Source organism: Leuciscus leuciscus (assembly GCF_965113295.1).
Source record: "Leuciscus leuciscus genome assembly, chromosome: 10".
Lineage (NCBI taxonomy): Eukaryota > Metazoa > Chordata > Actinopteri > Cypriniformes > Leuciscidae > Leuciscus > Leuciscus leuciscus.
The window spans coordinates 5,264,102-5,291,785 of NC_138734.1; the positions used below are offsets into that span (position 1 = coordinate 5,264,102).

Consider the following 27,684-nt stretch of genomic DNA (forward strand, 5'->3'; position numbering starts at 1 on the left):
CAGGACAGACATTCCCCATCCCTGCCTTAGAATATGGGAACACTGTGGTCATAAAGGGATGGACATGGTCAGCAACAATACTCAGGTAGGCCGTGGCGTTTAAACGATGCTCAATTGGTACTAAAGGCCCAAGGTGTGCCAAGAAAATATCCTCCACACTATTACACCACCAGCAGCCTGAACCATTGAGATAAGGCAGGATGGATCCATGCTATCATGCTGTTTACGCCAAATTCTGACCCTTCCATCTGAAGGTTGCCGCAGAAATCGAGACTCATCAGACCAGGAAACTTTTTTCAAATCTTTTATTGTCCAGTTTTGGTGAGTCCGTGTGAGTTGTAGCCTCAGTCTCCTGTTCTCAGCTGACAGGAGTGACACCGGTGTGTCTTCTGCTGCTGTATCTGCTTCAAGGTGGTGGCGGTGTGCTATCAGCTCGAACTAGTCTGGCTGAACTAGATTCTCCTCTGACCTCTGGCATCAACAAGGCATTTTCCTCCACAGAACTGCAACTCACTGACCATTTTCTGTGAATCCTAGAAATTGTGCGTGAAAATCCCAGTAGATCAGCAGTTTCTGAAATACTCAGACCAGCCCGTCTGGCCCCAACAACCATGCCAAGTTCAAAGTCACTTAAATCACCTTTCTTCCCCATTCTGATGCTGAGTATGAACTTCAGCAGATCATCCTGACCATGTCTACATGCCTAAATGCACCATGTGATTGACAGTTGAATAGGTGTACCTATAGTGGCCAAGTGTGTGTGTGTACACTGTATACAGAAGCAGATACTTCAAAGAATGTTAATGCTGCTTCTTCCCATACATAGAACCTAATGCATGAGAAAATGAGACTATTCCTTTGTGTGAATTACAGGTTTGGGAAGAAATCTAGACCAGCAATGTATGATGCGACTCCCATCAGTTATGAAGATTACAGCCCTGATGACAAGCCTCTAGTTGCACTCATTAAAACTAAAGATTTGTGAAGCAATACATCTGCACACACACACACACACACCCTGCATTCACACAGTCACTGTTCCAGCCTTTAAAATGAGCCAATCCGATCAGTATTTATTTCCAGAGAACAGGTTTAAGCAATGAAAAAAACACTTTTGAAATTGATATATTTTACCATTGTAAACCATGAAGCTTTTAATTCATATCAGGCACAAGGGGTGCTGCACAGGATTAGTTTAAGGCAAGAGTCCCGGACAGATGTGCTTTGTTTGCAGACGCAAATGTTTTGTGTAATATGAGTATAAATTAATAACAAGCTACACTGACAAAGTGTGTGAGGGGGGTGTTTAACCGAATCCTCCCATCCTCGAGACTCTGATTACAAATATGATAGCAGCACTCCAAGCAAAAGCTGTAGAATTAGGAGTAATAGAGCTCATAGTACAGTTATACTGTAACTTTATACAGAAGAATTAAAAGATAAGACAATGTAGGTTGCCTTACTGGTGCATGGATAGGATCAATGGTTTGGCATTACTCTGTAACCTTATGTACATTGTTGTTTGCTGTTTATTTCTTCTTGTTCATTGTGGTCTCTTTTGTGTCATAAACTTGGTGTTAGCAAGGTCTTACGATACCACTGTCCATGTGAAGGCAGCACAACACAGTGCTTTTAAAAGTAATGTCTGATGGTGTCGTATCACTGAGTAAGTAATAAACTAGGACTCCTGTTTATAGTGCGTAACTTAAAGACATCTCTGTTCCAGTACATCTGCAAAGCTCCTTAAAGTGCGGTCACATTGACCGCTGCTCTGCGAAATTTCACGGCCGAACTCCAGTCATTTAAATAGGAGTTCATGCAGTCGGGAGTTTCACTCTTTTGACTTTAAGCAACCACCCAGAACATCCTAGCAAACAGTGATTCGCATGGGAGTTCCACGTGAGGGAGAAAAAGTTCCCTACACAGATTTCACTTGTGTTCAGGCTGGTCACACGAATTCGAACAGAAAGATGCTTGGTTTGAAAGAGACATTCATACATCGCCACAATATTAGCAATGGACCTTTTTTGCCCGCGAAATCTCACAGAAATTTCACTAAAAAGTCAAACTCAGTCAGTGCAACCTTAAAAGAAATGGAAAACACTTGAAAACCAATGAGTCCTTTTACACGTACTGTGCAGTAAAACGCTAATAGCTATCAAGAATTCGCTCATAATGAAACTGACAACACAAGAAAACAGGAGTTTACACATTTGGTGTTGGCGTCAAAATGTAAATAGACATGCCTCATATTGAATTATCCGGCAAAACACCATTAAATCCGAGTAATGGGCAACAATTGAAGTGTGTCAGTTGGTTTTTGACCTTTACTTGATAAAAGATCACAGTTTATGACATTTGCATGGTCTGGATATGTTGTCCGGTTTGGTGAACGTGATTTCACCAAGTACCACATGTTCCTGGATCAACATCTTTGTTGATCCTGGAACAACTTACCAATCAACCAATCGGATTTGAGGGACAAGTTAACAGTTTATGTCAAGTTTAGGCTTAGAACCAGGATGAGGTGCTTACACATCAGTGTTATTCATCTATCATTTCCCTCTGATTTTAGGGAAAAGTTATGGATTGGGTTAGGGTAAGGACTAAATTTTGGGACAGGAATGTTATTCCAGGATCAACAAAATATGTTGATCCAGGAACATGTCTTACTCGGCAAAATGACGGCGACCTGTCAGGTTGATAAGCATAATCAGCAAGGGCATGGAAAAATCGAGAACTGAAAATGCTCCCTGCGTAATGGAAGCTTTAGAGAAAATAAAGTGGACAAGTGCACTGAGAATTCGTAGGAAACTTTTAAACCGTACAGAACGTTTATTGGCATAAAAACGTACTTAAAAATAGCCGCCAAGAATAAGATTACCTTCCTCATTAGTATCTGCTGAGACATTAGTGAGCTCATGGTAAGAGTACTGGAACAAGAGAAGTGTCTCTGCCAGGTCCTGGAGTCTGGTTAAGACCAGCATATTTCTGCCACGCGCTTCTGGTGTTCCTGTAACGGGTGATAGGATGATTTCATTCTTTCCATTACCCATCACTCTTGCTCTCTTATCTTCCATATCTGCTCCTAATTATACTCATTGTACTCCTATGGTTATCCTCTTGCTTAGTATAGACGGGTAGAAGTTGCCCTCTGTAAGTGATCTGAGACTAGTTTTGATGCCTTTTAACGGCTGAATTAAAAGAATAGTTTGACTAAAATGAATTTCCCTTGTTTTGTTCCAAACTGGCATTTTCTTTATTCTGTGGAACACAAAAGGAATGTTCAAGCTGCTCTTTTCCATGCAATGAAAGTTCTGGAAAAACACGATAACAGTCAATATGATGCTCTATATTCAAGGCCGTATGATAAGCAGACTGTTGAACAAAAAATCTGACGTGGCTTTCAAATCTCATGCATGTTTGTAAGTATTAAAACATCGCGCCTCAAGAAACATTTTGCCAAGTTTGGTTTGATGTGATGATGACAGGTTTCTTATGACCGATCTCATTGAATGTTTTAAATTGAACGAAAGGTTGAATGAGATTGGGAGCTATAGTGGATTTATAGCATCATTAGGGAGATTTATCTTTAGGTGAATGTACACTTTAAGGCTGTTGGTGTTATAAACTGGACTAGGATCAGTACTAAAGGGGAGCTTCTAACCCAAGCACAGTTTTTGTTAGTAAAAGATAACACCCATTTGGTTATATATGTGGAATGATGTATTAATAAAAGTTCAAGTGAAAGCCTAAAGCTTGTTTTAATGCTTGAATGTTTAACTTATAATTACAGTAAATGTAATACAATATACATTAAAACTACACATCTTGATGGATGTTACTTGTAATGAAATCTGAATTACTCACTGTGCTGTGTAAGTGACTGGTATATGTTGAAGATATTTAATTGTAGATAAGGGAGCACTGTGTAACTTAATATCACAGGGAACAAGACGTTTTGGAAGAGACCACACATATCAGAAGTGCTTTCTTTAAACCAAAGAACAGATGGTAAGTCTCATACACACACACACACAAACACGTTATCTCTCCAAACAGTCTAAACTCATAAGCACTTTCTGCGTAGTGCACAATGAAACTTGACATTTGTAAAACCATTCAGTGTTGCAATCATGTCTCAAGATGAGAAACACACACTCCGATGCAGACGAGAGGATGTGTTTTCCACAGCTGGAATGCCTTTGACTGTCTGCACATGGAATGTCCCCCAGCTGGCCGTGCCCTTATATGGAGTTCAAACGATGTCCTCAACCCTTCACTGACCTTGTGTGGGCTCCAGATGTTCTGAAAGTAAACATCTGTAAGAATGGTGCACGACGATGGCGCTCTGGCCACTCAGAAGTCATTCGCTGCAGGGAAGAAAACACACTTTTGATGGCTTTGACCTCGGAGAAAGACTAAGGTCCCCTTTGACCCCCTCAAGTGTTTATTTGACCTCCCTGTTAGCTCTTTTCTATGTGGATGACTACTAGAAGCAGTTTCTGGTTCAGAACAGAGATGAATGCCTTTGTTCAGCTACATACAGTATAGAAAATATTGCATCCAGTAATGTACATTAATGCATGTTTACTTATGGCATTAACACACATGAAAGGATGCAGAGTAAAACAAAGTATTACCACTAAATAAGAAAAGTTCTTAAAAATAAAAAAAAAGTTAAAGTATTCACATTGTAATTTTTTGACTGTGGAATAAATTATGCATGGGTAAAAATATGTGTGTAAATAAAGGATTTGTACAGTGACATGCTTCTGCATCTGTACTTAGCATAGTATTATCTCTAAGACCAAAATCTAACTTGCACTTTTAAATATTCTCTCTGCCTCCCAAATGTGTGGGCTGTGGGTGTGAAGCAGATTTGGTGGTTTAACTGCTTGTAAATCCTAAAATCCCAATTTAACACACCGTTTATAGACAGGTAGGGTCAATCTCTGACCTGTGACATCATGAGGGTTTCAGAAGGTCTGATTTCACCACACCGCTTCTCTTTAAGTCACTGAATCACACCCCTTCATTCAGTCGACATCTGGTTTGAAAACTTATACCTTGTAATAAATTTCAGTTATAAAATCATAAATTTAACTTTTCATGTTGGTGAGGTGAGACTGGGACTAGTTGTTGCAAGGTCATAAATGCTTGACTTTTCTAGCAGTGACATCAATAATTCATAAATAAATAAAAATATATATTTTTCCCCCTAACAAAAAAGTTACCGTAATATAATTTTGCTATAGCTGTTGGAAAAACAAGTGAACACTGTAATCCATGAAGACAGGCTATATAATAAAGGATTTCTGGATTTTTTTGGGTCATTCTTCATAAATGTCAGGTCGAGGCTAAATCTTTATATGTAATTAAAAAATATTGTATATTTTACAACATTAGTACAATATTTTGGCCTTTTCCATTGTTATGAATTGAATCTCATAATTGTTTGAATCTTGTAGGCTATAGTTTGGTTGAGAAATGTTGATGCTGTAAAATATATGCTGTAAATGCCAACTTTACAAATTAAAGCAATAGGCTATATGTATATTTTTACATATTTCATATCACAAAGCTATTCTGCTTAAATCATCATTCAGGGCCGTTGCTAAACCCTATTACTGATAAATATTAGCCTACTGATAAATCCTTGTGTGACAATGGAGATAACCGATATGCCTACCAACCGGATAATATTCGAACAATAAAAGTAATATGTGTTTTATGTTTAGAATCATAACTAGCAATGCCACATTTATGAATAAATCACTATTTTGACCCCATATATCAAGCGGTTAAGCAAAAAGGTCTGAAGTTGAAAAAACAACTGATATGAGGAGGATATTTATCTACAATCCACTGTAGGAAACAAAACTTGCAAATGTCTTCTATCATTTGTCAACAACAAAGCAGCTCTTAATCTGCAGGTGAAGCTCGTCAGGGACTACTGCATTCCACACAAATACGGACATGCTTTAGATCCTTAAACTGTTTTGAAGAATTGTGTAACAAACAAAATGGAAAAAAATTCTGTTTTCCCAGAATGTTGTTATTGTTATGTTGTTCCCAGCAATGTTGTCTTTTCTTTTTTGGGGAGTTTGTATAAGGTTTTAGTTGTTTAAGATAAAATGAAACTGGAGAACTGTTTCACTTCCTGTAAAATGTAACATCCTTGATCCTCCAATAAAAAGATTTACAAAAAATAAATAAAAAATACGGACATGCTTTGATGAAATGCTAGGAATGCTCCTTGTGATAACTTTTGTGGGCTGAAATGAAAAGACGGCATTAAACGAAAATTGGGATAGTCTTTTCTACTCTATTGTGACTATATCCCAGTAAAACGGCTTCTCGCACAATACAAATTGTTAGGCGGGACTTGATTTGTCCATCGCAATTGATTGGATCATTGTGGTTAGCTATTGGTGGATCTCATGTGACTGACAGGCTGTCCCGCCCTCGCGCCGGTAAACACGTCATCATCATCGGAGAAGAGAAGAGAAGTTGCTGCAAGAGGGAGGGGAAGTTATTTTGATTCAAGATTACGAGGACACATGAATTAAAAAATATGTGCATTGCTATTTTTTAAAACAAGTAGGCTACTGCAATATTCCATAACAAATATCAAGTGGGATTTCATGGTGACTTTAACGCCCTCTGCCGGTCACAGTCTGAGAACAACAGCAGTCGAGAGAGGGGGCGGAGGACACTGAGGAACAGAGAAAAAGGGGGAGAGAAAGAAAGAAAGAAAAGAGCCTGTGCGTGTTTTCGCAGGCGGAGTTTCCTTCTTGTGCACCGTTGGAATTCACTGTATCTGTATTTCTTTCCTCGGGATAGCTGGAGGAGACAGAAGGAGTGAGAAAGCGCCGCCAGCGAGCAGATGTTATAGCTGGACTATCCGTGTTTCCAGCCTGACAATCGAGCGTATCATCTACGAAAATGTGGCAGCCCGCGTCGGAACGACTGCAGGTAAGACTGGACGTCTCATTACTGTAAGAAACGCTTTTGATATCGGTCGTTCATTTTGGAGCCACGGCGTGCAGGCCAACCAATGGGCACACGAGCTTCTCATCCAGCAAACCTCATCCAGCCTCCATTTATCAGATTAAATGTTACACTGGCGCTGTGTGGCTCTTCAACTTTTCCTCTGAAGCTCAGAGGTTCTGGACTGCTGCTGGGAACCTGGTCACAAAACTGAGTTTTAACAGTTCTTTCTGAACCATATCATGCCGTTCCATACCCAAGGCCATTTCATACCATTGGTGAGTGTGTTTGCAGTCTATGAAATGGCTTTGTTGTGCTGGAACTCGCTGTACTTCTGAGATTCCTCAGGATGCGTTCACACAGGACTCGTTCTTCCGGTGCGTTTGCTCGTTTTTAAACACCAGGGGCCCCGTGATCATGGAAGACCAGGGGCCAGTTGCATAAACACAACCACTATGTTAATACTGTGTGTGACCAACTAATCTGTCTAACTTTTGGGATTCAAATTAGACCAATCTATCTTTTTATGTAACAGACTTTAAAAAAAGAATTGATGAGTTGCTTGTAACACTAGAGGTAGTTTATGTAACTGGTCACTGGAGTTTTAAAATTGTGATTTCCAGGCCTGGAGATGTAGAAATTATTAAAATGTGTTAAAGTCATGGAAAGTCCAGACAATTACATTTTCCCTGCTGAAAAGACTAAGCTGGTTTAAGATGGTCTTCCATCCTGGGTGTTTCAAGCTGGTGTTCTGCTGGTCTTCCAGCCCTAAAGTTCCTTTAACCCCTATAAAACCAGCAAATCAGCTTGAAGGGATAGTTCTCCCAAAAATGAATATTCTGTCATCATTCACTCACCCTAAACTTTTTCCAAACCTGTATGAATTTCTTTCTACTGCTGAACGCAAAAGAAGGAATAAACAGTTAATGGGCCCCATTGACTTTCATGGTATTGTTTATTTCATACTATGGGGCCCTAAGTCAATGGGGCCCATCAATTGTTTGGTTAACCCATATTCTTCTAAATATATTTTATTGTGTTCAGCAGAAGAAATAAATTCATACAGGTTTGGAACAACTTGAGGGTGAGTAAATGACAGAATTGAAATTTTTGGGTGAACCATCCCTTTAAGGCCCATTCGCACTATGAACAATAACTATATTAGCATCCACACCAACATACAATATAATTGTATTTATTATAAGCACGCTCTGCAGTTACTTCGTCTGCTGCTTTAAATACTTGAGCTCTTCAAAGCAGGATGGATTCTGATTGGCTGTCAATGTTTTTATCGTTGGAAAAAATAATTGCGTAAGTGATTCCACAATGATATTGGTCCCCTGTGCTGTTATCTTTTTAGTTGTGGTGTTGAGCACTCTGCTATTCTTTGAAATTTCAAACAATCTTTAAAACTAAATCTTTACCTATATCTTCCTTGATGTGAACAGGCCTTTAGTCTGTTTTAAGCCTTTTTTTCCAGTTTAAGATGTGTTTAAACATGGTAGCTGGTTTCTAGCTGGTCATTAACTGATCTTTAGCTCAGCAACAAACTAGGTACCAGCTCAAAGTGTTTAAGATGGTCTTTGAAGCATGGGAGCTGGTCAGCCTGCTAATGACCAGTTTGAACTAGCTAATAACCATGGACCAGCGAGGAACCTACCATTTTCCAGAACACATATACAGGCTTAAACTAAATATTATTCCGTGGGTTAATCCTTATCCACTAATCAAAAACGACTTTAAACTCCATGGAAAAGTCATGGAAATTGGTATAAAAGGTGTGGGAATCGTAAAGTAGGCGTGAGATGGACTTCGGTTATCGTTTAACATTGTATGATGATTAGTGCAGGTTTTTAAGTCGGCGTGTCAAGTAAAAGAGTTCAAGATGCCTGCGTTCAGAACCATTCCATCTCGCTGTTTCCGAACCGGGTTTATACATGCAGCACATCTGGTGACAAGCTGTGCGTCTTGGTTTTTTTTTGCAGTGTAGCCGTGCAGGTGAGCGACACTGGCATCCAGTTCTTGTGCATAATATTTAGCCACATTTCTCCAAGCTTTCGGGTTCATCCAGTTAGAAGTCCAGCAGTTACCTGTAAATCTCCTTTAAATAAAAAAGAAAAGTTCATGTCAAGTATTTGTATCTCCTGGGGTGCTGGGCTTCACGTCTCCACTGTTTGTAATATTATCCAGATGTGGAGCGGGACAGACTATGCCAGATGAACTTGCACAATCTTTCCTCACGGAGTTTGGCATGGTGACACTGATTAAATACCATAGTAAACTCTTTTGAATCTACAAAACTTGCTGTTATACGTGGCAAAATGGTTGTATTGAACCACTATAAACGATTTAAAACCATCTAATGACATCAAGTTTTTTATTAATCTACCACAGTTCTGTGCAAAGGGGGTTCAAGATTGAAAGTTTTCATTCCTGAACCAATCAAGTAGATTATATCTGTATTTAATAAGCTTAGGCTAAATTTGTTAGTCAGAATGGTTGTTCGTTATAAACAATATCATTTATTGTGGTATTTCACTGACTTTTCACATGATTTAAACCAGCCTGTTCCTTATTAGACCACGATCCATGACCTAAATCCATTCAAGTCCCTGTTTTGAGTTAATCTCTGTTAAAACTTCAAACATGGCGAGTATTTCAGGAATATGCTCACTGCTGTCAGTGGACACCATTATCGTCATAAATAATTCGCATACAAGGGGCCGTTTCTAATGCTTTCATACTGTACAGTTGAAAGGGTCAGGCTATGTTCATGTACTTCAAATTAAAGAGGTCATGACAATTTTTTTTGTTAATGATTAAAATATGTTCCTTGAGGTTCACTTACAAAAATGTTTTTTTTTTTTTTTTTTTTTTGCACAAAAAACAAATGTGGAAAAACTATTATTTTGTAACCCTCATTCTCTGTCTGAAATGATCAGTTTTTTAAGGGGCGGCTCCTTTAAGGTTTGTCAGTAAAGGGCAACTGTTATGATTGGCTAACGTCATTGCATAGGAAACAGTATCAACGGTAGTGGTATCTTAGAGAGCAGGGTGGCCGATATATAGCCGATATTTTATTTTATTTTATTTTATGTATGTGGGTACATGTACATGTGCATACTGTGTATGTGTATATATATATATATATATATATATATATTACCTTATATTTATTTTAATCAATATTTATTAAATTATAAATAAATTACAAAACAAATCCTTAAAATAAACATGCTTATACTTTAGATGGCAACTTCTTGAATCTGCAATCCTATTACAGTATTTTTCACAAATAAAGTAACTGTTTAAAAATATATGAATATGTGAATAAAAAGGAAGTAAACACTGTAACAGGGCACTCAGTAATATGGTAATTTCATGCGCACTAGTAATCATATGTTTTCAAATAAAGACAAGGTAAAGCTAATTTTACATACAGCACACAGTGAAAACGATATGAATATGACACAGTGGATATAACTGGATATAGCACAGCATATTTTAAATGAAGGATTTAAAGTTTTTCGATCGCGTCTCCTGTGAAGCTGATCTTCTATTCGCACTCACTCACTTTGCACAGACCGACCGTCACTCGCAGTAACACGTTTATCCAGGCTACAAATGCACACTTCACAAGATATCGCATCTGGATTCGATTAAATCTGCAAGGTTTGTGAAATTAAATGTTTATTAGATATTCAGAGATTTGTTTAAATGTAGATGCGCATTTGCTGAATGTTGACGGTAAATGATAAAGTATTTTAGCCTGATTGTTTGCCTTTTCTGTTACAAATAATATAAAAGCTACACTTTACTTTTTTACATACCATTTACTTTCTTTGTTTACCAGTTCTGTCTAATAAAGTATTCGATATGACTGACAGAGATCGTAAACTCCCGTCAAAATAAAAGTCTGGAACGTTGTCAAAATAAAAGTCCTGCTTCCAACACATCGGCCTATCAGAAAAACGTATCGGCCGATGCCGATATTTTAAAAAAAATGCTTCAGCGTCATCTGTCAACAAAAGTTTCTTTGCGAACTCTCCATTACAATGTGAAGGTTCTTTCACTCTTCCATTTGTCCTGTTGTCGACAGACTCAAGTGTGTGGATGTGTCAGAAACTGAACACGCATCTGTATACTGTATCCAGTGTAGACCGAGTCAGTGATTATAATGGTTACGTTAGCTTTTGACGCAACACACATCCAGTGTAGACAGCAACTGAATGCCAGTGGGCGATGATGTGTAACTATTCGTCGATGTCTTGCTCTGGAGGCAGTCTTATGTAAATGTGTTTGCCTGTATGATGTCACAAAATCACGTCAGTCCATATCCAAATGAGCCGTTTTTGGAGCTTGATTAAATAACTTTTCTAACACCATTAATTTAAAACTATCAGTGTTTCCAATTAGTCGAAACATCAGCATAAAATATTGCACTTACATGCTCAGATTTGGATTTCCATGTGTTCACAGGTGCAGCGAAACACATTCATCTGCACAGTCACAGAGCCGAAGCACATCCAAAACCATTTTCTTCTGCAAAATGCATATAGTTTTGTTTTATAACCGCTAGAGGGCCAAAAGTTACATAGTGGACATTTAAAGACAGCTAATATGATGTCTTAATGTTTGTGGATCTGGGGTGAACTCTTATAATCTCATAAAAATGGCTTTAGTAGGATTCAGTGTATTCCATGGGATGTCTTAAGAGCATTACATTATGGAGATTTGAATCCGATGGGATTATACCATCAAACACTGCAATCAGATCTCATGATGTAACAATAGGATCTCAAATCTTATAATATCCAAAGTATAACCAGCGATATCTTGGCCATAGTTGAAGAATACATTAGCATTAAGAGTTTTGTCCTCTTACAGCACCCCACCCAGTGTAAACCCCACTCTTTTAGATCTCAACAGGCCCTTTCAAGAACCGGCCTCAAAATCCAGTTGTTTTTTAGTTGACCCTTGTGGTTCAGTGACTTTGTGCAGACCAGCTTGTACTGGTGTTTTCACACTTTCTTCATTTTGAAATAAGACAGAGCATGTTCTCACTTGGATCTGAGAAAGACTGTAGTAAGTGTGGTTTAGTACTCTGAAAACTGTGAAATGTTTATTAAAGGAATATTCTGGGTTTAATAAAAGATAAAGGGATAGTTCACCCAAAAATGAAAATTCTGTCATTAATTACTCACCCTTATGTTGTTCCAAACCCATCAGAATTTCGTTCATCTTTGGAACACAAATGAAGATATATGAATAAAAGCCTAAATTCAATCTGTTCATCATATAAAGCGATCGAGCCTCTTCAGAAAATGTGGTCTAAATTCATATGGATTAGTTCTACAATCTCTTTGTGGACTTTTTGAACAAAGTGTCAGTTGCGTAGCTGTCAATAGAGGGACCGAAAACTCTCCGATTTCATCAAAAAGATCTTCAGTTGTTTTCCGAAGATGAACGAAAGTCTTACGAGTTTGGAACGACATGAGGCTGAGTAATTTTTGGGTGAACTATCCCTTTAAGCTCAACTGACAGTATTTGTGGTGTAATGTTGACTATCACATAAAAATAAACGACTTTTGTTTTTTCGAATGGGGACGATTTTTGGTGGAAGCAGAAACCTGAAACTTAAACCTTTATGAATGCCCTCCCATGCATGATTATGCACATACTGTATATAGTTCCTATGTTAACATTTGTGTTTTATTTGTGCTGTAAAGTTCTTGCCATTTTTATTATTGTTTTAGGTGTCACGTTGCGATGACAAAGTTGTAAAATTAGCTATAACATTAAATGGTTAGTAAGTGACATTTTCCCCATACTAAACTTATGTTGTTTATGTCTTGTGGCTGTATAATGTTTGTTGATTGGCTCCATTCACCTCAATTATAAGTACATTGCTTTATCCTTATTCATTATTATTATTATTTTTTAAAGAAAAGGCGCAATGAGTCTAAATAAATGTTTGTGGTAAATAAATATCCCCCAAGTGAATTTATCTTAAATTGTATTGAATACAGAATATTCTGGATTCAATACAAGTTCAACTCCGTCAACTTGAGGGCTTGAGTGAAAAAGATATTTTTTGAGGTTTTGAGACCAACACATACTTCAGATCACTCCTAAATTGCTGGCTAAAATAATACAGAACGTTCTGACCGGTGTAATCTCAGTGTTGCACAAACACACATTCTTAGCGCCATAGATCAGGGCATCAGGGTTTCTCATTGTGATTTCTCAGTACTTTCCCATCAGTGATCCCTAAAGATCCCAAAGATGACCCAGTACAGTTATACCAGTGCCACCCCAGTGCCTGGCAGTGGCTGATGTTGCAGTTAACGAAGGGATTTCGTTGATTTTCAGACAATGCAAATAAATAAGAAACTAATTCTCGAGCCGTCCGCACACACAAACACTCGTGTACACCGATTCCTTCCCAACGCACTTTTCTCAAAACGCAGTGAAGCACTCTCAGTGTCCGCTGCATGGTTACCATGACTACCAGCAGGCTCTCTCTTTGTGGCGTTTCCATGGTAACGGGCATCGCTGGGTTGATGGCGATGCTCAGTCTCATTCTCTTCTCTCCCTTTCTGTGATCTGGAACCGTTCTGGTGTATTCTGTGTTTATGTTCCTCGATTTGAGTTTATAATGCTTTGTCCTTTATTATCCGGATGATCATTTTGCAGTCATAACAACTGAAAGATGATTCCACTCCTAAAAAAAACAAATTTTAGCCTACTCCCCCTCATGTCGTTTCAAACCCACATGACTTATTTTTTTATTTTTTTTGCAGAACACAAAAAGAGAAAACCTGAAAGCTGTTTTCCATGCAACTCAAGCTGTCAAGCTTCAAAAATGTTGCAGAAACACCATTTAAGTGATTGGTTTGACTTCTTGTGTTATATTGAAAGTTTCTTTAAAGTCATATGATTGCTTTGAATGAGGAACCGACTTAAAGGGATAGTTCACCGAAAGATTTTAATTCTGTCATCATTTACTCACACTCAAGTTGTTCCAAAGTCCAAACCTGCATGAATATGGGTCACCAGGGTCCCATTGACTTTCATAGTATTTTTTATTTATTTTTTATTTCATACTATGGAAGTCAATAGACCCCATGAACTGTCTGGTTACCCATATTCTTCAAAATATCTTCTTTTGTGTTCAGCAGAAGAAATAATTTCATGCAGGATTGGAACAACTTGAGGGTGAGTAAATTATGAACTATTCCTTTAAATTCAAGCTGTTATTGAGTTATAAACTTCTGCTCCAGTGAGATGTTAACCCGTGAGACTGGCTCATTTCAGTGAGTCAGTGAGTCAGTGAGCTGAACACGACATGCGATGACAGAATTTCCATTTGTTGTTGGCGAACTATTATTTTAGATTGTGCTCGTGATCAGTTTGGTTGCCTAAGCCAGAATTATAATCATGTTGCAATGCCCAAAACAGCATAAATTATATCCACATTACAAATTAAGCAAACATTGATTTATTTTTTTCCCGTAAATGAAATGTCATATTTGTTCCAACAGATGCAAGAAGTTCTTCTTTCCCTTCCTACTTAGTCATCATTATTTTCTGTTAACACTTAAATTTCATTTCCCTCTAAATTCAAAGTGTGTTGCACTTCTGTCTTTGTTAAGAGAGATCACTAGACAAGTAGAAACTAAAGCAATATTTCCAGATTTGATCCATTTATTGAAAGCAACATAGGTTTAATATTTCATGTCTCGTGACAATTGGGTTCACATCTGCTGAGGGCATCACTAGAACATCCAGGGCTTAGCTCTAAATCAAATAGCAAAGCTAATTACAAATGCAAATAGTTATTTTTTCAGGACTTCTAATATTACTACTGTACATAAAATTGACTAAAGTTGAGTTCAAAGTCTCAAAGAATTGAGTCCATTTGCGTTCTCAAATAAACATTCAGTTCATTTGTAATGGGAGGATTATGCGGGAGTAGTCCAGTCTCAGCTTGTCAGAGCTACCTTGATGTTTGACTCATAAATAAAAGAGTTAATTTACTAAAACATTCAGGTCTATCCGGAAAAGACGCCCCTGTTAGCTGCTAGTTCCCTGTCTGTCCCGTTACAAAATTGCTTGTAGAAATTTCCATCCCACCTTGTTCCAGTGTTTGTCATCATTATAAGTGAACTGAAGTGAACTCTCCCTCAAAGTAAAAAAAAAAAACCTTCAGTCTTTCTGTAGTTTGTTCGCATGGAGAGGAGAGATTTGGGTTTGGCATTTGAATGAAGTATGTGTTTTTGGGTGTTCTTTAAAGGATTAATTGAGTGAATGCAGCACAATATGGCCTTATTCTGTTACAATGCAGAGTTTCCAAGAATATCATTTGGTTTCTGTGTGTGTGTGTTGAGTGAGTTTAGGATCTTAGCTTCTCTATAGTGTCTGGCAGGACTGTCCTACAGGGTTCACAGAGAGCTTATGCTGGGGTATGTGTGGAGCCCATTTAACCAATGTATATTTTATTAGTGTGTGTGCGAGAGAGAGAGAGTGGTTTGTTTGAGAGTGTTTGAGTGGTCTCTTTGCGTCAATGCTGCTTGACATTGATTGGTGTTTTTAGGAAGGTGGGAGGGGCCAGCATTGCCTTTGAGGTTTTCCGCTGCCATTGGCATCTTCCCACGCCATTTTTGACGGTCTATTGTATCCTGTGGCATCAACCAATGGCAGCATGGGACCTCCTACGTGTCTGTCCTGACTTGGCCCTGGCAGGTCCATGTGAAACCCAACACAGACCCTCATAAAGTTATATGCACCCACACTGGAACTTACGAGCTTTGTCTGGACACACTCTCATTCTTAGCAACCTACCATTGGCGTGTACCATCTCTGTGTGAAAGTCGGCTTTTAAATGGGCCAATAAATCGCCTTTGGAGAGCAACTGGCATTCTTCGAATCACTGAGCTGCAGGAAAATGACAATGCTGATTGGCTGTTGGCACCACAAGAATACCAAGACCAAATAATACAGTGTGAAAGTAGTAGTGCAGCTTTGCACATTCAGTATTTTATCAACTAGTCGTGGGTTACCGAAACAAGTCAACTAATCTGATCAGACACATTAACGTGAAAAAAAATAGCTAGATTACGCTTAGAATTAAACGGGATACAGACACATTTTTAGTTAAAAGGCCAATATAAAAAATTTCCCCGCCAGCGTTTTTTTAAAAAGTTGCCTGCCAGTGCCAGCATTTTTTTCTAATTTTCACAAAAGTTTCAAGACCCACAGAATATTTGATTGTTTGAATGTCTGAACATGCAATAAATAACCGTTTTATTTTAGCTTCATGCATTCTTTTTTTATCAACTCTTGAATATGGGGTATGTTTCATAAAAAAGCACCATTTTGAGCAAAAAGCTGAGAAAATCACATTTTTGTCAAAGACTATGTCTGGATCGGATTCAGAACGATGATCAAAACACAGACGGAGTAGATCGAGTCCATCAACACCCCCAAAGCTTCACAGTCCTAAAGCTCATCCTGGGTCGACATTTCATTCGGTAACGTTAGGCAGTTTTGATTCATATGCTGTTTAATGATATTTTACATATGGATTTGCTTATGCTATCGTTTGTTTCTGCTTCTTCTTCACATGTCTTTTTGATCTGGAGATTCTGTACTCTTTCAGAAGATGTGTCATAGCGCCCCCTACCGTATAACAGTGAAAACATGGAAAGAGTTAAATGTAGTGAATGACTAGATGATCATTGAAACTTACAGGGGGAAATTTTCGAAAACAAGTTTCAACCTAACAGTTAAAGAAAGTTTGAAAACATTGGCTAAATCATTGTCAGGATGGCTACAAATGTCCCTGAAGATGAGTGGAGACGGCAAACTCATTGCTTTGTAGTTCAGTTGTGGAAGTCATTAAGTCAAGGCTTTTGGCGGCAGAACAGTGTTTTGAATTGTTGCAGATATTGGCAGACTGTTGCATTTAACTCAAAATATTCCTTTAAGGGAAAAGACTCTGTTTATGTGATTCTGACCTATATTTTTGAGTCCAAATTGCTGAGGAAGATCGCCAGAAGTCAGCTATTTGTGTGCGTATGAAATATGAGGCTTGTCAGATGTAATCAAGCTGATAGCCGCCAGAGATCTGCCTGAACCGTTTCCATTGTCTCGCTGCCTCTCTAACTCACTCCAGCTCTCTCATGTTTTTCTCTTTCTGTCTCTCTGTGTGAGTGATATATGAATGACCAGAGACACTCCTGGTCTTGTTAAACCCATCATTGCAAGACAGACCCACAAACAGGCGTATAATGTGTTAAACACTGACATAGTTAGGTTCGTCCCGCACCCACACACACAACAGGCAGGGCACACACATTTACACATGCTTCACTACTCTGCCATTTAGATCAAATCTGATAAGTTAATTCACCCACCTTTATTGAAGAGCACACATAAACACTGCGTAATTTTGTGTATTTGAATTTCTGCATGTTTGTTTGACGTAGACCTCACAGACGTAGATTAGATTCCGTCTTATCTACATTTACATTCTTAACAGATACTTAGTCTACGAAAGTAACTTTTTTTCCCAACAACTTTTATTATGACTGGTAACTGCTACCTAACTTAATTGACAAATTTACCAATGTAAAGTTAAACGGTATTGTTTTTTCCACTGTAGAATATATTTTTATTTGCTCTGATGTTTTTTAATTGAGTTGAAATTACTTTTTTGTTGTTTTTATTAACATTAAGTTTCACTTGCTTTTACTTCAAGATTTGGCCACCCTTTTATCATACTAGAGAACTTGTTGTTGGACACACCTCGGTCCCCTTGTGGACATCGGTCTATTTGGCACTAATACACATGTTGGCACTCATGTTGATGACGCAAATGTGCCAAATAATGGAATCAAGCTTGGATTCGGACCCGGTGATAAAGCAAGTGTGAAATTCAGTGATTGCCAGCCCTGTTCCCAGAGGCACCACATCAGTACACATTTTGGATATTGACTTGAAGTCACTACTAATGAACTGATGAGAACAATCAATTAGGTGTGATTATGGGCAGGAACATGTTTGGGAACCACTAGCTTAATTCATTGTCAGGGTGGCATTGTGCTGCATATGGGTAGTTGACGTGACGTGGCTTTTTCACCGTCACAGAAGATAAAATAATTTATTTCACATTTTCATCATTTAGAATACTATAAATGGTTAAACATTTTCTTGTTTTACATGAATTTGTTGTTTAAATACCCGAGTTATTATTGTTTTTTTTACAACTTTGAGCCAAATCTCAAAATCGTCCTATGGTGTGACGGTAGACAACATTATTTCATAAATATTAACTTTTATAAATAAAGAAAATAATGTTTAAACATCTTAATGAACACTCCTGGCATAATTGTGCAAGTGTCTATTTCACTCAGTGGCCATCACTTTTCCTATATACATTTCTAAAAGTGTAGGAATTTAATAAAGTTTGTCACAGAAAAAAATGTCCTTTGGTGTTATGCAATAACCTGATATTAAGTTGGGCAATATCATGGACAACAAAATTTAGTTGAAAGGCCCCATTCAAGGTCATGTGACTGAAGACCCCTATGAAGCCCATGAGCAGTGCACATGGCAAGTATTTCTCTCAGAATTGTTCAAATATTTAACTATGGTTTCAGACCACTGAAATTAAGTTTTTTTGTCCTTTAGTGTGACACTCCTAAATATAATTTTTTTATTAAAATTTGTATTTTTAACAGCAAGACTATGTAATATTATGCAAAGGTATCATGCCAATTGCTAATAACAGTTCAGCTAGTATTAGCATGGTTATTAACTGCCACAAAAGCTCAAATGTCCTTTGGTGTGACAGAAAATGTCACTAGAAATGTCCTTTGGTGTGACACTTTGGCCTGTCACACCATAGGACACAGATGTCACACCATAGGACAAGACCTCATTAAGAAGCTTTTAAGACGAATATATAAAGTTTCAACAAAAAAAACGATGTCCTCCTTTATTATTGTTACAATAAACACTATATATTCTGACTCTTTTTATGCAATGACTATCTTTGTCCTTTAGTGTGACGTTTTGTCCTATGGTGTGACAAACATAAAACAACAGAAAAATATACTTATTTTAAAATATCTTTTTTAAAAAAGAGTCAAGTTTGGCATTAGGGGAGTTACAATAATATCTCCTCTTAAATGGGTACAATTTCAAACAGTTTTGTAAGGTTGGCAAAAAAGTTTTATTGACATTCGTAGGGAAAGGTTTATCAGGTTCATCTATCCATGGTGAAAATGATTCTAATTAGTACTTTCATGTAAAATAAATATCACTTTAAGAAAATAATGTTTTAATAATGTTAACAATTCTGTCTCAAGTATTTTTTATGTTATTTAATATAATTTCTTAGTACTTTTTAAATGTCACACCATAGGACACATTTACAGTACTGTTGAGTGAAAACGTGAAAAAAATATGTGAAGTCATTGACAAAATGAGTGACCACTACTATTTTCTGAAACTGCAGTTTTCATACTCCATAAATATATGTATTTTTTTCTTAAAAAGTTATGTTTTCCAAAAAAAGTACTTTTTCTTGGCCATTTGTCAACTACCCATATGAGACACTAAAGATTGTTTGGAGACGACAACAAACTCAGGGCATCAGTGGTTCAGGTGTGGAAGTCATTAAGTGAAGCTCATTGGTAGCAGATTGGGCCAAGAACAGTGTTTTGAATCGAATTGCAGAAGAAATTGGCAGGCATTGTGAAGACCTCAGCAGAGAGATAATGTAAGAAACATTTTGGAGGTTCAAAATAAGTCTAGCAACAGCATTTTGGTGTGCTGGGAGATGGAGGACATAGACCCTAGTAAGAGTAGAAGCCATTTTTAACGTGAATGAAGATTAGGCTGTGAGAGATAGAAACACAGTCTGTTGACCGTATATCTTTAGATTGACAATGTATTTCTAAAAAAAACTTTCATTAATAAACAAGAAACTCTGGAAAACATGAGCTCAACAGTAAATATAGGGGTGTAACGGTACACAAAAAGGTCACTTTATTTTGATGGTCCACTTTTGACATAAGTTTTGACACAACTATAAGTAGCTTTGCAATTACATGTCAACTAACTCTCATTAGAAAATCAGTAGACCGTAGTAGACTGATAGTTTAGGGTTTGGGTTAGAAGAATAAGTTGGCATGTAGTTGCAAACTATAGTCAGCAAAATAAAGAGTTAGCCGATATTAAGCAGATAGTCTACTTATACTCTAATGAGAGTTAGTTGACATGTAGATACAAAGTTACTTCTAGTTAGTTAGCACAATGGCTATACTCTTGCAACCTGCATTAACATACATTGCAGTTTATGGAGCTGTTGTAATTGGGGGAAGATATTAGAAGTGCTTACACTTTTGGATGCTAAATACAGGGTTCGTACGGTCATGAAAAACCTGGAAAAGTCATGGATTTTTAAAATGGCAATTTCCAGGCCTGGAAAAGTTTTGGAAAATGAATAAACTCATAAAGTTTTGGAAAAGTCATGGAAATTTGTTTTTCAAAATATCTGTGTACTTGAATTTGTTTAATTAATAAAATTGGGGAAACAAATTGAAATCCTTTTTTCTTTTTACTGTGCGTTCACACCGGACGCGAATAGCGCGTCAAATTCGCGCCTGACGTGTCTAGAAATTTACGCGCGTCAGAGGCGAAATGAGCGTTTCCATTAACTAAAAGCGCTGAAACGGACATGAAAGGGGACCCATTTCTTTTGGCCCATCTAGTTTTAGTCGCTGTCCTCAGTGCCGCAGAAAAGCGCTGAAACGGACATGAAGGGGAACTCATTCAGCGCTTTTCTACGGCACTGAGGACAGCGACTAAGTAGCCACACCTGTGTGGCTCTTGTGTTGCTGTCATCAGCTCAGTGCTTCAAATTAAAATAAGCTGCTTTGCATTTTCATATAGCTTCGTATGTGCCTTTCCATTACAGATTTGAGCAAAACTTTTTTTTTCTTCTAAATATCGATAAATAACTATTGCAAAAGGATGGCGTTTCACAAAAACTTTTTTTTTTTTGCGATCAGTCATTCCAAAAAGCATGGCAACGGAGGACGTTAGTAGGTTTATATCTCACCCACCGCCCTACAAATTATTATTATTAATGTCTTATCCAAGTATTAATGTCTTATCCAAGTATTAATGTCAGGGAAAGACCCTTATGCGAACGGCACATAGGCTATATGCTAAGTTTCTTCATGTTTCTCTCTTGATTGTGGCATTTCTTTGAGAGTAGGCTATCCCTGTATTGTTTCTTTTATGAATTTAATAAGGAACCCTGGCTTTCATGTATTCTTTCTGTCCAAAAGGTCCGTGTTCTTTTGTGTCCACTCGTTTTTCCTTTAACCCCCAAATGAAAAACGAAAAATGAAGGGTTGTTGTAAGTAGGCTATTTTTAAAACGCAAAGTTGAACGCCAACATTTAAATTTGAACTGTAGGCTACACCAAATGCTGTGCGAAAAAGAAAAAAATATCGACAAATTTTCTGATTTTTGTTTATGACTTTTTGCCTCTTTGTTAAACATTTAAAATATATATGATTTTTTTCTTTAAAAAAATTTATTTGGTCTTTTATTTTCCGTGTTCACATTTATGAGGAAAAAACAATGTTACGTGACCGTTCTCCATTACGGTAATGAGTCCTCTGAGAGCGGCACTAAAAGACTTTAAAACTTACACAGAGACCTCAAACAGAAAGCACAAAGCCTTCCTAAACGAATTTCGTTTTGTATTAATTGTATCTTGATTTTAAAATGTTTCATTAACCAATTGCTTAATAGCCTAAATAAAAAGTAAATAGCAGAAAATAGATAATCACGACACAGAGGCGCCGGAGTGAACTGGATCATCCATGAACCGAAACTCAGCGTAAAAGGTAGCCTACTCGCCTCACAGACCTAAACAAAACTGAAATAGGCCTATATCTATTATCTACAGAAATATCTACTTTTAAACAGAACAATTCAAAACAAAATAAAACGATGTAGCCTAATCCATATGAAATGTGCATTTCTCTCCGGCGTGTTCACTACTAAGAAGATCGCGAGTCAGTCAACTTCGTCTTTGCAGTCGACACAGAAAATACTTGTTTATTAATAAACAATTAAAATTGAGAGAGAGAGAGAATATAAGATTAGTTTGACTAATTTTGAGGACTTCTAATGATCTGTTAACAATCTCGTTTTTTTTTTGTTTTTTTTTATGGCGTTTGTCGCATTTTGGAAAAGAGCTCTTCAAGCACATTTAGATTTTTCATCCGCTACTAACGTTACCCGCCCACAAGGAGTTAATTAACATGTATACACAGATGTTTTATGGAAAACTATGTCATGAATATTTACCTTTAAGTCATGGAAAAGTCTTGGAAAAGTCATGGAAATTTAATGTTAAAAATGTGTACGAACCCTGTAAATATGTTTGCAAAATATTTTAGAATTGGATTAGAGTTATTGCGCACATGCATGTGCCAGCAATGACGTAGCTAAACGCAGACTGGTACCGAACTGAAATAACTTTACCGTTTATGCCGAAAGGCCGTTTACGCAACACTATTTTAAAGCGTAACTCTTGCCAAAATTCAACCTAGGGTCTTTTTGTGAATCTACCCGAGGCAAACTTTAGTTTAAAAGCATAATTAGGATTGAAACGCCACTTTTAAGATTGACCGTATTTTCGTTTTCGGTCAAATTGCCTTTTGAATGGGAGTGCTAGGGGCACTGCTATGATAGCATCAAAATCGCTATTTTTAAAACACTAAGAAGGTTCGACACAACACGAAACTCTCATAACTTTCAACATAATTTGATCTCCGAATGAACTGACTGAATTTTAGTATTGTTTCTTATATAAGGATCCTTTTTCAAATACAAGGTCAATATTGATTTCCACTAACGACAAAACAACAAATTATCCGTGAATTTATATGAAACTAAGCTTTAGGAGCTTTCCATCTTTACTCTCCTCCCGGTTACGTTGCGTTCGGACATAGACTATTTTTGACTGTCAAAATGCCGGTGGCCGGAAACAACAACATCTACAGTGAGTTATTCAAAACCTTTCTTTTTAGTAAACTCTGTGTACACAAACAATGTTCTCACTGCTCGAGTTCATGTGTAGAGCCCCTGGTGATACTTCGAGCAAAGTTTCATGTTGTGTCGAGCCTTCTTAGTATTTCAAAAATAGCGATTATGATGCTATCATAGTAGTGGCCCATGTACTCCAATTCAAAAGGCAATTTGACCGAAAACGAAAATACGGTCAATCTTAAAAGTGGCGTTTCCATCCTAATTATGCTTTTAAATGAAAGTTTGCCTCAGGTAGATTCACAAAAAGACCCTAGGTTGCATTTTGGCGAGATTTGCGCTTTAACTAAACTTTAGCAAAAACTGTGTTTTGGCCGTTCATTTCCACGACCACGTCATCTTGGGGACCTGAAAACACGAACTTTTGGAAACGATAAAGTTATGGTCTCTGTAAACTACAAAACAAATTAGTGAAAAAGGTGATGTCTGGCGCACGCTTATAACGTGTTCAGTCTACAGGCGTGTAGTGTTTTTAGTTTTTTTTTTACAAAGTGACATCGCCAACTACTGGCCTGGCATGCACACTGCAGCATTTTTAGTCTTTTTTTTTTTTTTGTGGATCCGTGTGAACAAGGATAGTTCTGATAACATTGGTGTCTGTTCGCGAAAACGCAAAGAAAAAACGTTCCCGTTTTTAGCACATCATTGCCATGTAAACGTTCCATAGTTTTAAATACAGAAAGTGAATTTAAGCATCACAACATTATATTATACAGTGTGAAAAATGGATATTCATTCATTTTACGATTAAATATTGAATATGACTGATAAATAAAATGGGAGCTTTTCTAGTTTTATTGTCGCATTGTTCTTGTTACATGCAGCATCTGAAAAACTGAGATGTTTTGTGAGCTCTTGTTTTTGCTGGCCACCACAAACACAAGAGAAACTGTGGATCTGGTCACTTAAAACTTGCTTAATAAGTTACAGAAATGAGCTTCCAGTGTTCAAGTACATGGAGACAATGTGCCTTCCTGAAATGAGGATATAAGTCTGAGAATGTCCCCCTCTTTCTCAGAAACTCTCTCTCTCTCTAGAGAGGAACCCTTCGCTCTGTAGGAGGTAAAGTTTGGAAAACAATCTCTTATTTCAGGAAGGCAAGTTTAAGGTTGACCTAACAAAAAGTTTGAATTATCAGTGTTTTAGAAGATGCATTTTATTATGACTTGATGGAAACAGACAGAAATGATTTGGTACACGCAAGGACAAGGAGCAAGGACATGACAATGACAGAGCATTTAAACAAACACATGCAGTTTTTCATGGAAGACGTCCATCCCTCCGGTGTTCTGGTGAATAAGCTGTAAATAGATCAGGTTCCTACAGTCTCTGAAGGGTTTTTTGACTTCCTGACTGAGAATAAAAATTAAACACAGTGAAAATATTATGAATAAAATTCCAGATTTATTTCAACATCTCGCCCTCCCCTGAACAGACCGACCTTTCTCTCTCTCTCTCTCTCTCTCTCTCAGTTTTTTTTCTCTCTCTCTGCCTCTCTCTTTATTCTTTTATCCTCAGACCACAGGAATGTTTCTTTCTCTCAGAAAGTTGTAAAGTGCTGATTCTGGGCTCAGGGTGCATTTATACATGTGGCTTCTGTCGCTCGCTCGGTTCCTCTGTCTCTCACTCAATTCACCGTCTTTCCCATATTCTATATTCCTCCACTTTCTTCTCTCCCTTCAAAATCTTCTATCACCTATGACGATGACACAGATGAATCTGAATGCCCATCATTCACCAAGTTCTACACCCTGCCCCATAAACCTTTGTTTTGTAGTACTCTCCATTTAACACATTTTACCATGTTTAAAATGTTGGATGAAAACCCCAAGTTGCCTATAAATTTTAAAAATGTATGGTTTTAAATTGTTTTTAAAAATCCGATAAGAATAAATGTGCATAAACTACAATGAAAACACATTTACAGAATAAATCCCTCGATGCACAAAAAATCACGTGTCCTTTGCCTCAACAGATGATGTGATTGGATAACTGGATTAACCAGCTGACCAATCTCATTGCACAGCTTTTCAAATGTTGGTTTGTAGTCATGATGACACGGTGGTTTCCACGATTCCAGCAACTTTAATTTTTATTACAGGTATTTTGCACCAATTTCCCAGGAAGTGACTATTTTATTCTCTTGAACACATGGGATGGAAACTCTGCTATATTCGCAAATGTTTTATGTCATAATCCAATTTTGCGCACGTTAAACCCGCTACTTTGGATAGAAACACACAGAGCTGTCACACATTGTATTTATCAAATATAAATACTCTTACTCTTACAAAATGAGAGTGGTCTGAAAGAGACAGACGTCTGTGTAATATCGCACAAGTGTGCCATAAACTTTATGGAGTACGTTGGATGTTATGCACAAACAGTTCATTCATCCGTCCAGGTTGTGGAAGTGGTGTTTTATAAGTTTAAACAGAGGCACCTGTGAAGCTGTAGTTGTTAAACAATGTTCAAACTGTGGCCTAAACTGAGATGTTCTGTTTTTCAGCATTTACAGACAATGCTTAAGACCAAACTCAACGTGCTGACGCTCCGGAAGGACCCGCTGCCTACGGTGATCTTTCATGAACCCGAAGCCATCGAGCTGTGTTCCACCACTCCTCATAACAAGAGCCGCGCACACACAGGATATAAGGTACAGAACCTGCTTTTGAAGCATTTTCTAACCATCTGAATTAAAGAATGGTCCCTCCAACTTTTGCTGAAAGCCATTTGCATTCATTCACTCCCAAATAATGATTAATGCTCAGTGACAAATAAGAGTGTCCTGTGATAAAGAAAAGGACAAATCTTTTTTAAAAATCTTGTTTAAAACACATGTACATATTCTTAGAAATGTATTCATGTTGGTTTCATGTGGTTTTGAAAAAAGAGTTTGAATTTAACGTCATGTGGTGCACCATCATCAACCAAGAAAAAGCGAATAAACGTGTTTTTAGGTTTTTTTCACCTTACGCCTAGGGGTGGATAATCTTACCAAAATTACATATCACTATCTTATAACAAACTGATATGAATCGCGATCTTCTCAATTTTGAGATGTACTATTGAGAATATCCAGACTGGAACAAGCCTGTTGACTTCTCTACTTGCACAATGTAAAACACAGTATTGCATTAAACAATCAGTTGTTAAAATGGTCGTTAAACCCGGGATGTTGACTGGTATATTCTTTAAAACGCTGCATAGTTTTCACTGTATGATTTAAATATACATCGATTCTTATTAAAACTACTAAAGTTATTCAGTCAAGAGTAGTGAGTGATTTTGTCTTTGTTTAACATTAATGACAGACAGCAGCAAGTATTTGCATTAGGTTTTAAGACCTTTAATGACAGTCACGTTACATAATTTGACTGATTTGGTCGCTAAGTTTAGGCTTTTAAGAAGGGGCGAAAGCACGCCGCTTTAAAGGAAAGGTACGGCATGCGGCACAATGATAATTTTATCTTGATTATCACGTTTTCATAATCGTTGGAAGTCAAAATCGAAACCAAAACTAAAATTGATTCATCGCTCAGCCCTACTGCTGTTGACTTGTTTGTCAAATGCGTCGCCACGCATGAAAGACACATGATATAATTGGGCCAGTCTAGCCATCTAGTAGGCATTGCTGTATGTTAACATTATCACGATCTGTATGTTAACAAATCACTATCTCTATGATTCGCTTGAAAAGTACATAGTGGAAATCTTCAAAATCAGTCACGATATACAATCGGCAGATCGCCCACCCCTACTTACACCTTGAATGCATGTGAATACATGTGATCTTAATCATTCATTTCTACTTGGCAGACAAACAGTTTTAACATTTTAATGGATAGTCAAGCAGTTTTTCCCCCAAAAAATATGCCAAATTTTCTTTTCAAGAATGTCATACTTTTAATGAGTCTTCTTACTCATTCTTCTTCATTATGATATTAGAATAGTTGTATCATCCTGACATTTTTTACTTTTTGCCCTCCAAAAACATAAAAATGTAAATTTTTAATGCATACATTCTTTTTTTTTTCTTTAGTATTAAATAAATATATAGATCTGGACAGAAAAATTAGCATTATGTAATTGACCTGATTTTTAAATGTAAAAGAGATGCTCCACAAAGGCCAACACAAAGATATATCTGTGAAAATATCTCATTTAAATGGGTTTAATGAAAGTACTGGTGTGAGTTTGGCCGGGTCGGTCTGTTTGTCAGACCCGGAAACCGGTTTGGAAAACAATATTCTTAAAATTCCATTCAGTGGCACTAATAGCGTACATAAGACACGCTGCTTGATGCATTTGGACACTTTCACGTACTTGTGTTGGTCCATCTGTCCTTGTAGAATATTGTAGAGTCACACGCATGTATTGAAAGGAAGAACAGCCGAATAATACATAAGCTAAAAATATAGAAAATCTCTCATGGATATCGGCCTACTAAAGAAGCTGCGGTGTTGTTGCCATGGATACCTCAGCATCCATTCATGGCAAAATGCTGGCTAAGACAAACACAAACACAGAGCATCTCTTCTCTGTCTGTCTATG

At 37.4% G+C, this 27,684-nt stretch overlaps 2 protein-coding genes and 2 long non-coding RNA genes across 4 annotated transcripts in view; 2 read left to right on the forward strand and 2 right to left on the reverse strand.

Moving 5' to 3' along the window:
* The window catches only part of dner (delta/notch-like EGF repeat containing), a 35,663-nt gene extending 31,818 nt beyond the window's left edge, over positions 1-3,845 (forward strand). Inside the window, exon 13 of the mRNA XM_082181636.1 lies at positions 874-3,845. Coding sequence (XP_082037762.1) covers positions 874-985 — 112 coding nt within the window. The 3' untranslated portion in view covers positions 986-3,845. The remainder of the gene's footprint in view (positions 1-873) is intronic.
* LOC309507863 overlaps positions 1-27,684 on the reverse strand; it is a 469,488-nt gene that overhangs the window by 136,423 nt on the left and 305,381 nt on the right. The gene's annotated exons all lie outside the window — the stretch shown is intronic.
* Positions 6,709-27,684, forward strand: part of pid1 (phosphotyrosine interaction domain containing 1) — a 30,955-nt gene continuing 9,979 nt past the window's right edge. Inside the window, exons 1-2 of the mRNA XM_082182297.1 lie at positions 6,709-6,978; positions 25,640-25,786. Coding sequence (XP_082038423.1) covers positions 6,949-6,978; positions 25,640-25,786 — 177 coding nt within the window. The 5' untranslated portion in view covers positions 6,709-6,948. The remainder of the gene's footprint in view (positions 6,979-25,639; positions 25,787-27,684) is intronic.
* Positions 26,084-27,684, reverse strand: part of LOC309507876 — a 3,341-nt gene continuing 1,740 nt past the window's right edge. Inside the window, exon 2 of the long non-coding RNA XR_014209271.1 lies at positions 26,084-27,684. This exon is cut by the window's right edge and continues 1,548 nt beyond it. This is a non-coding gene — a long non-coding RNA (uncharacterized lncRNA).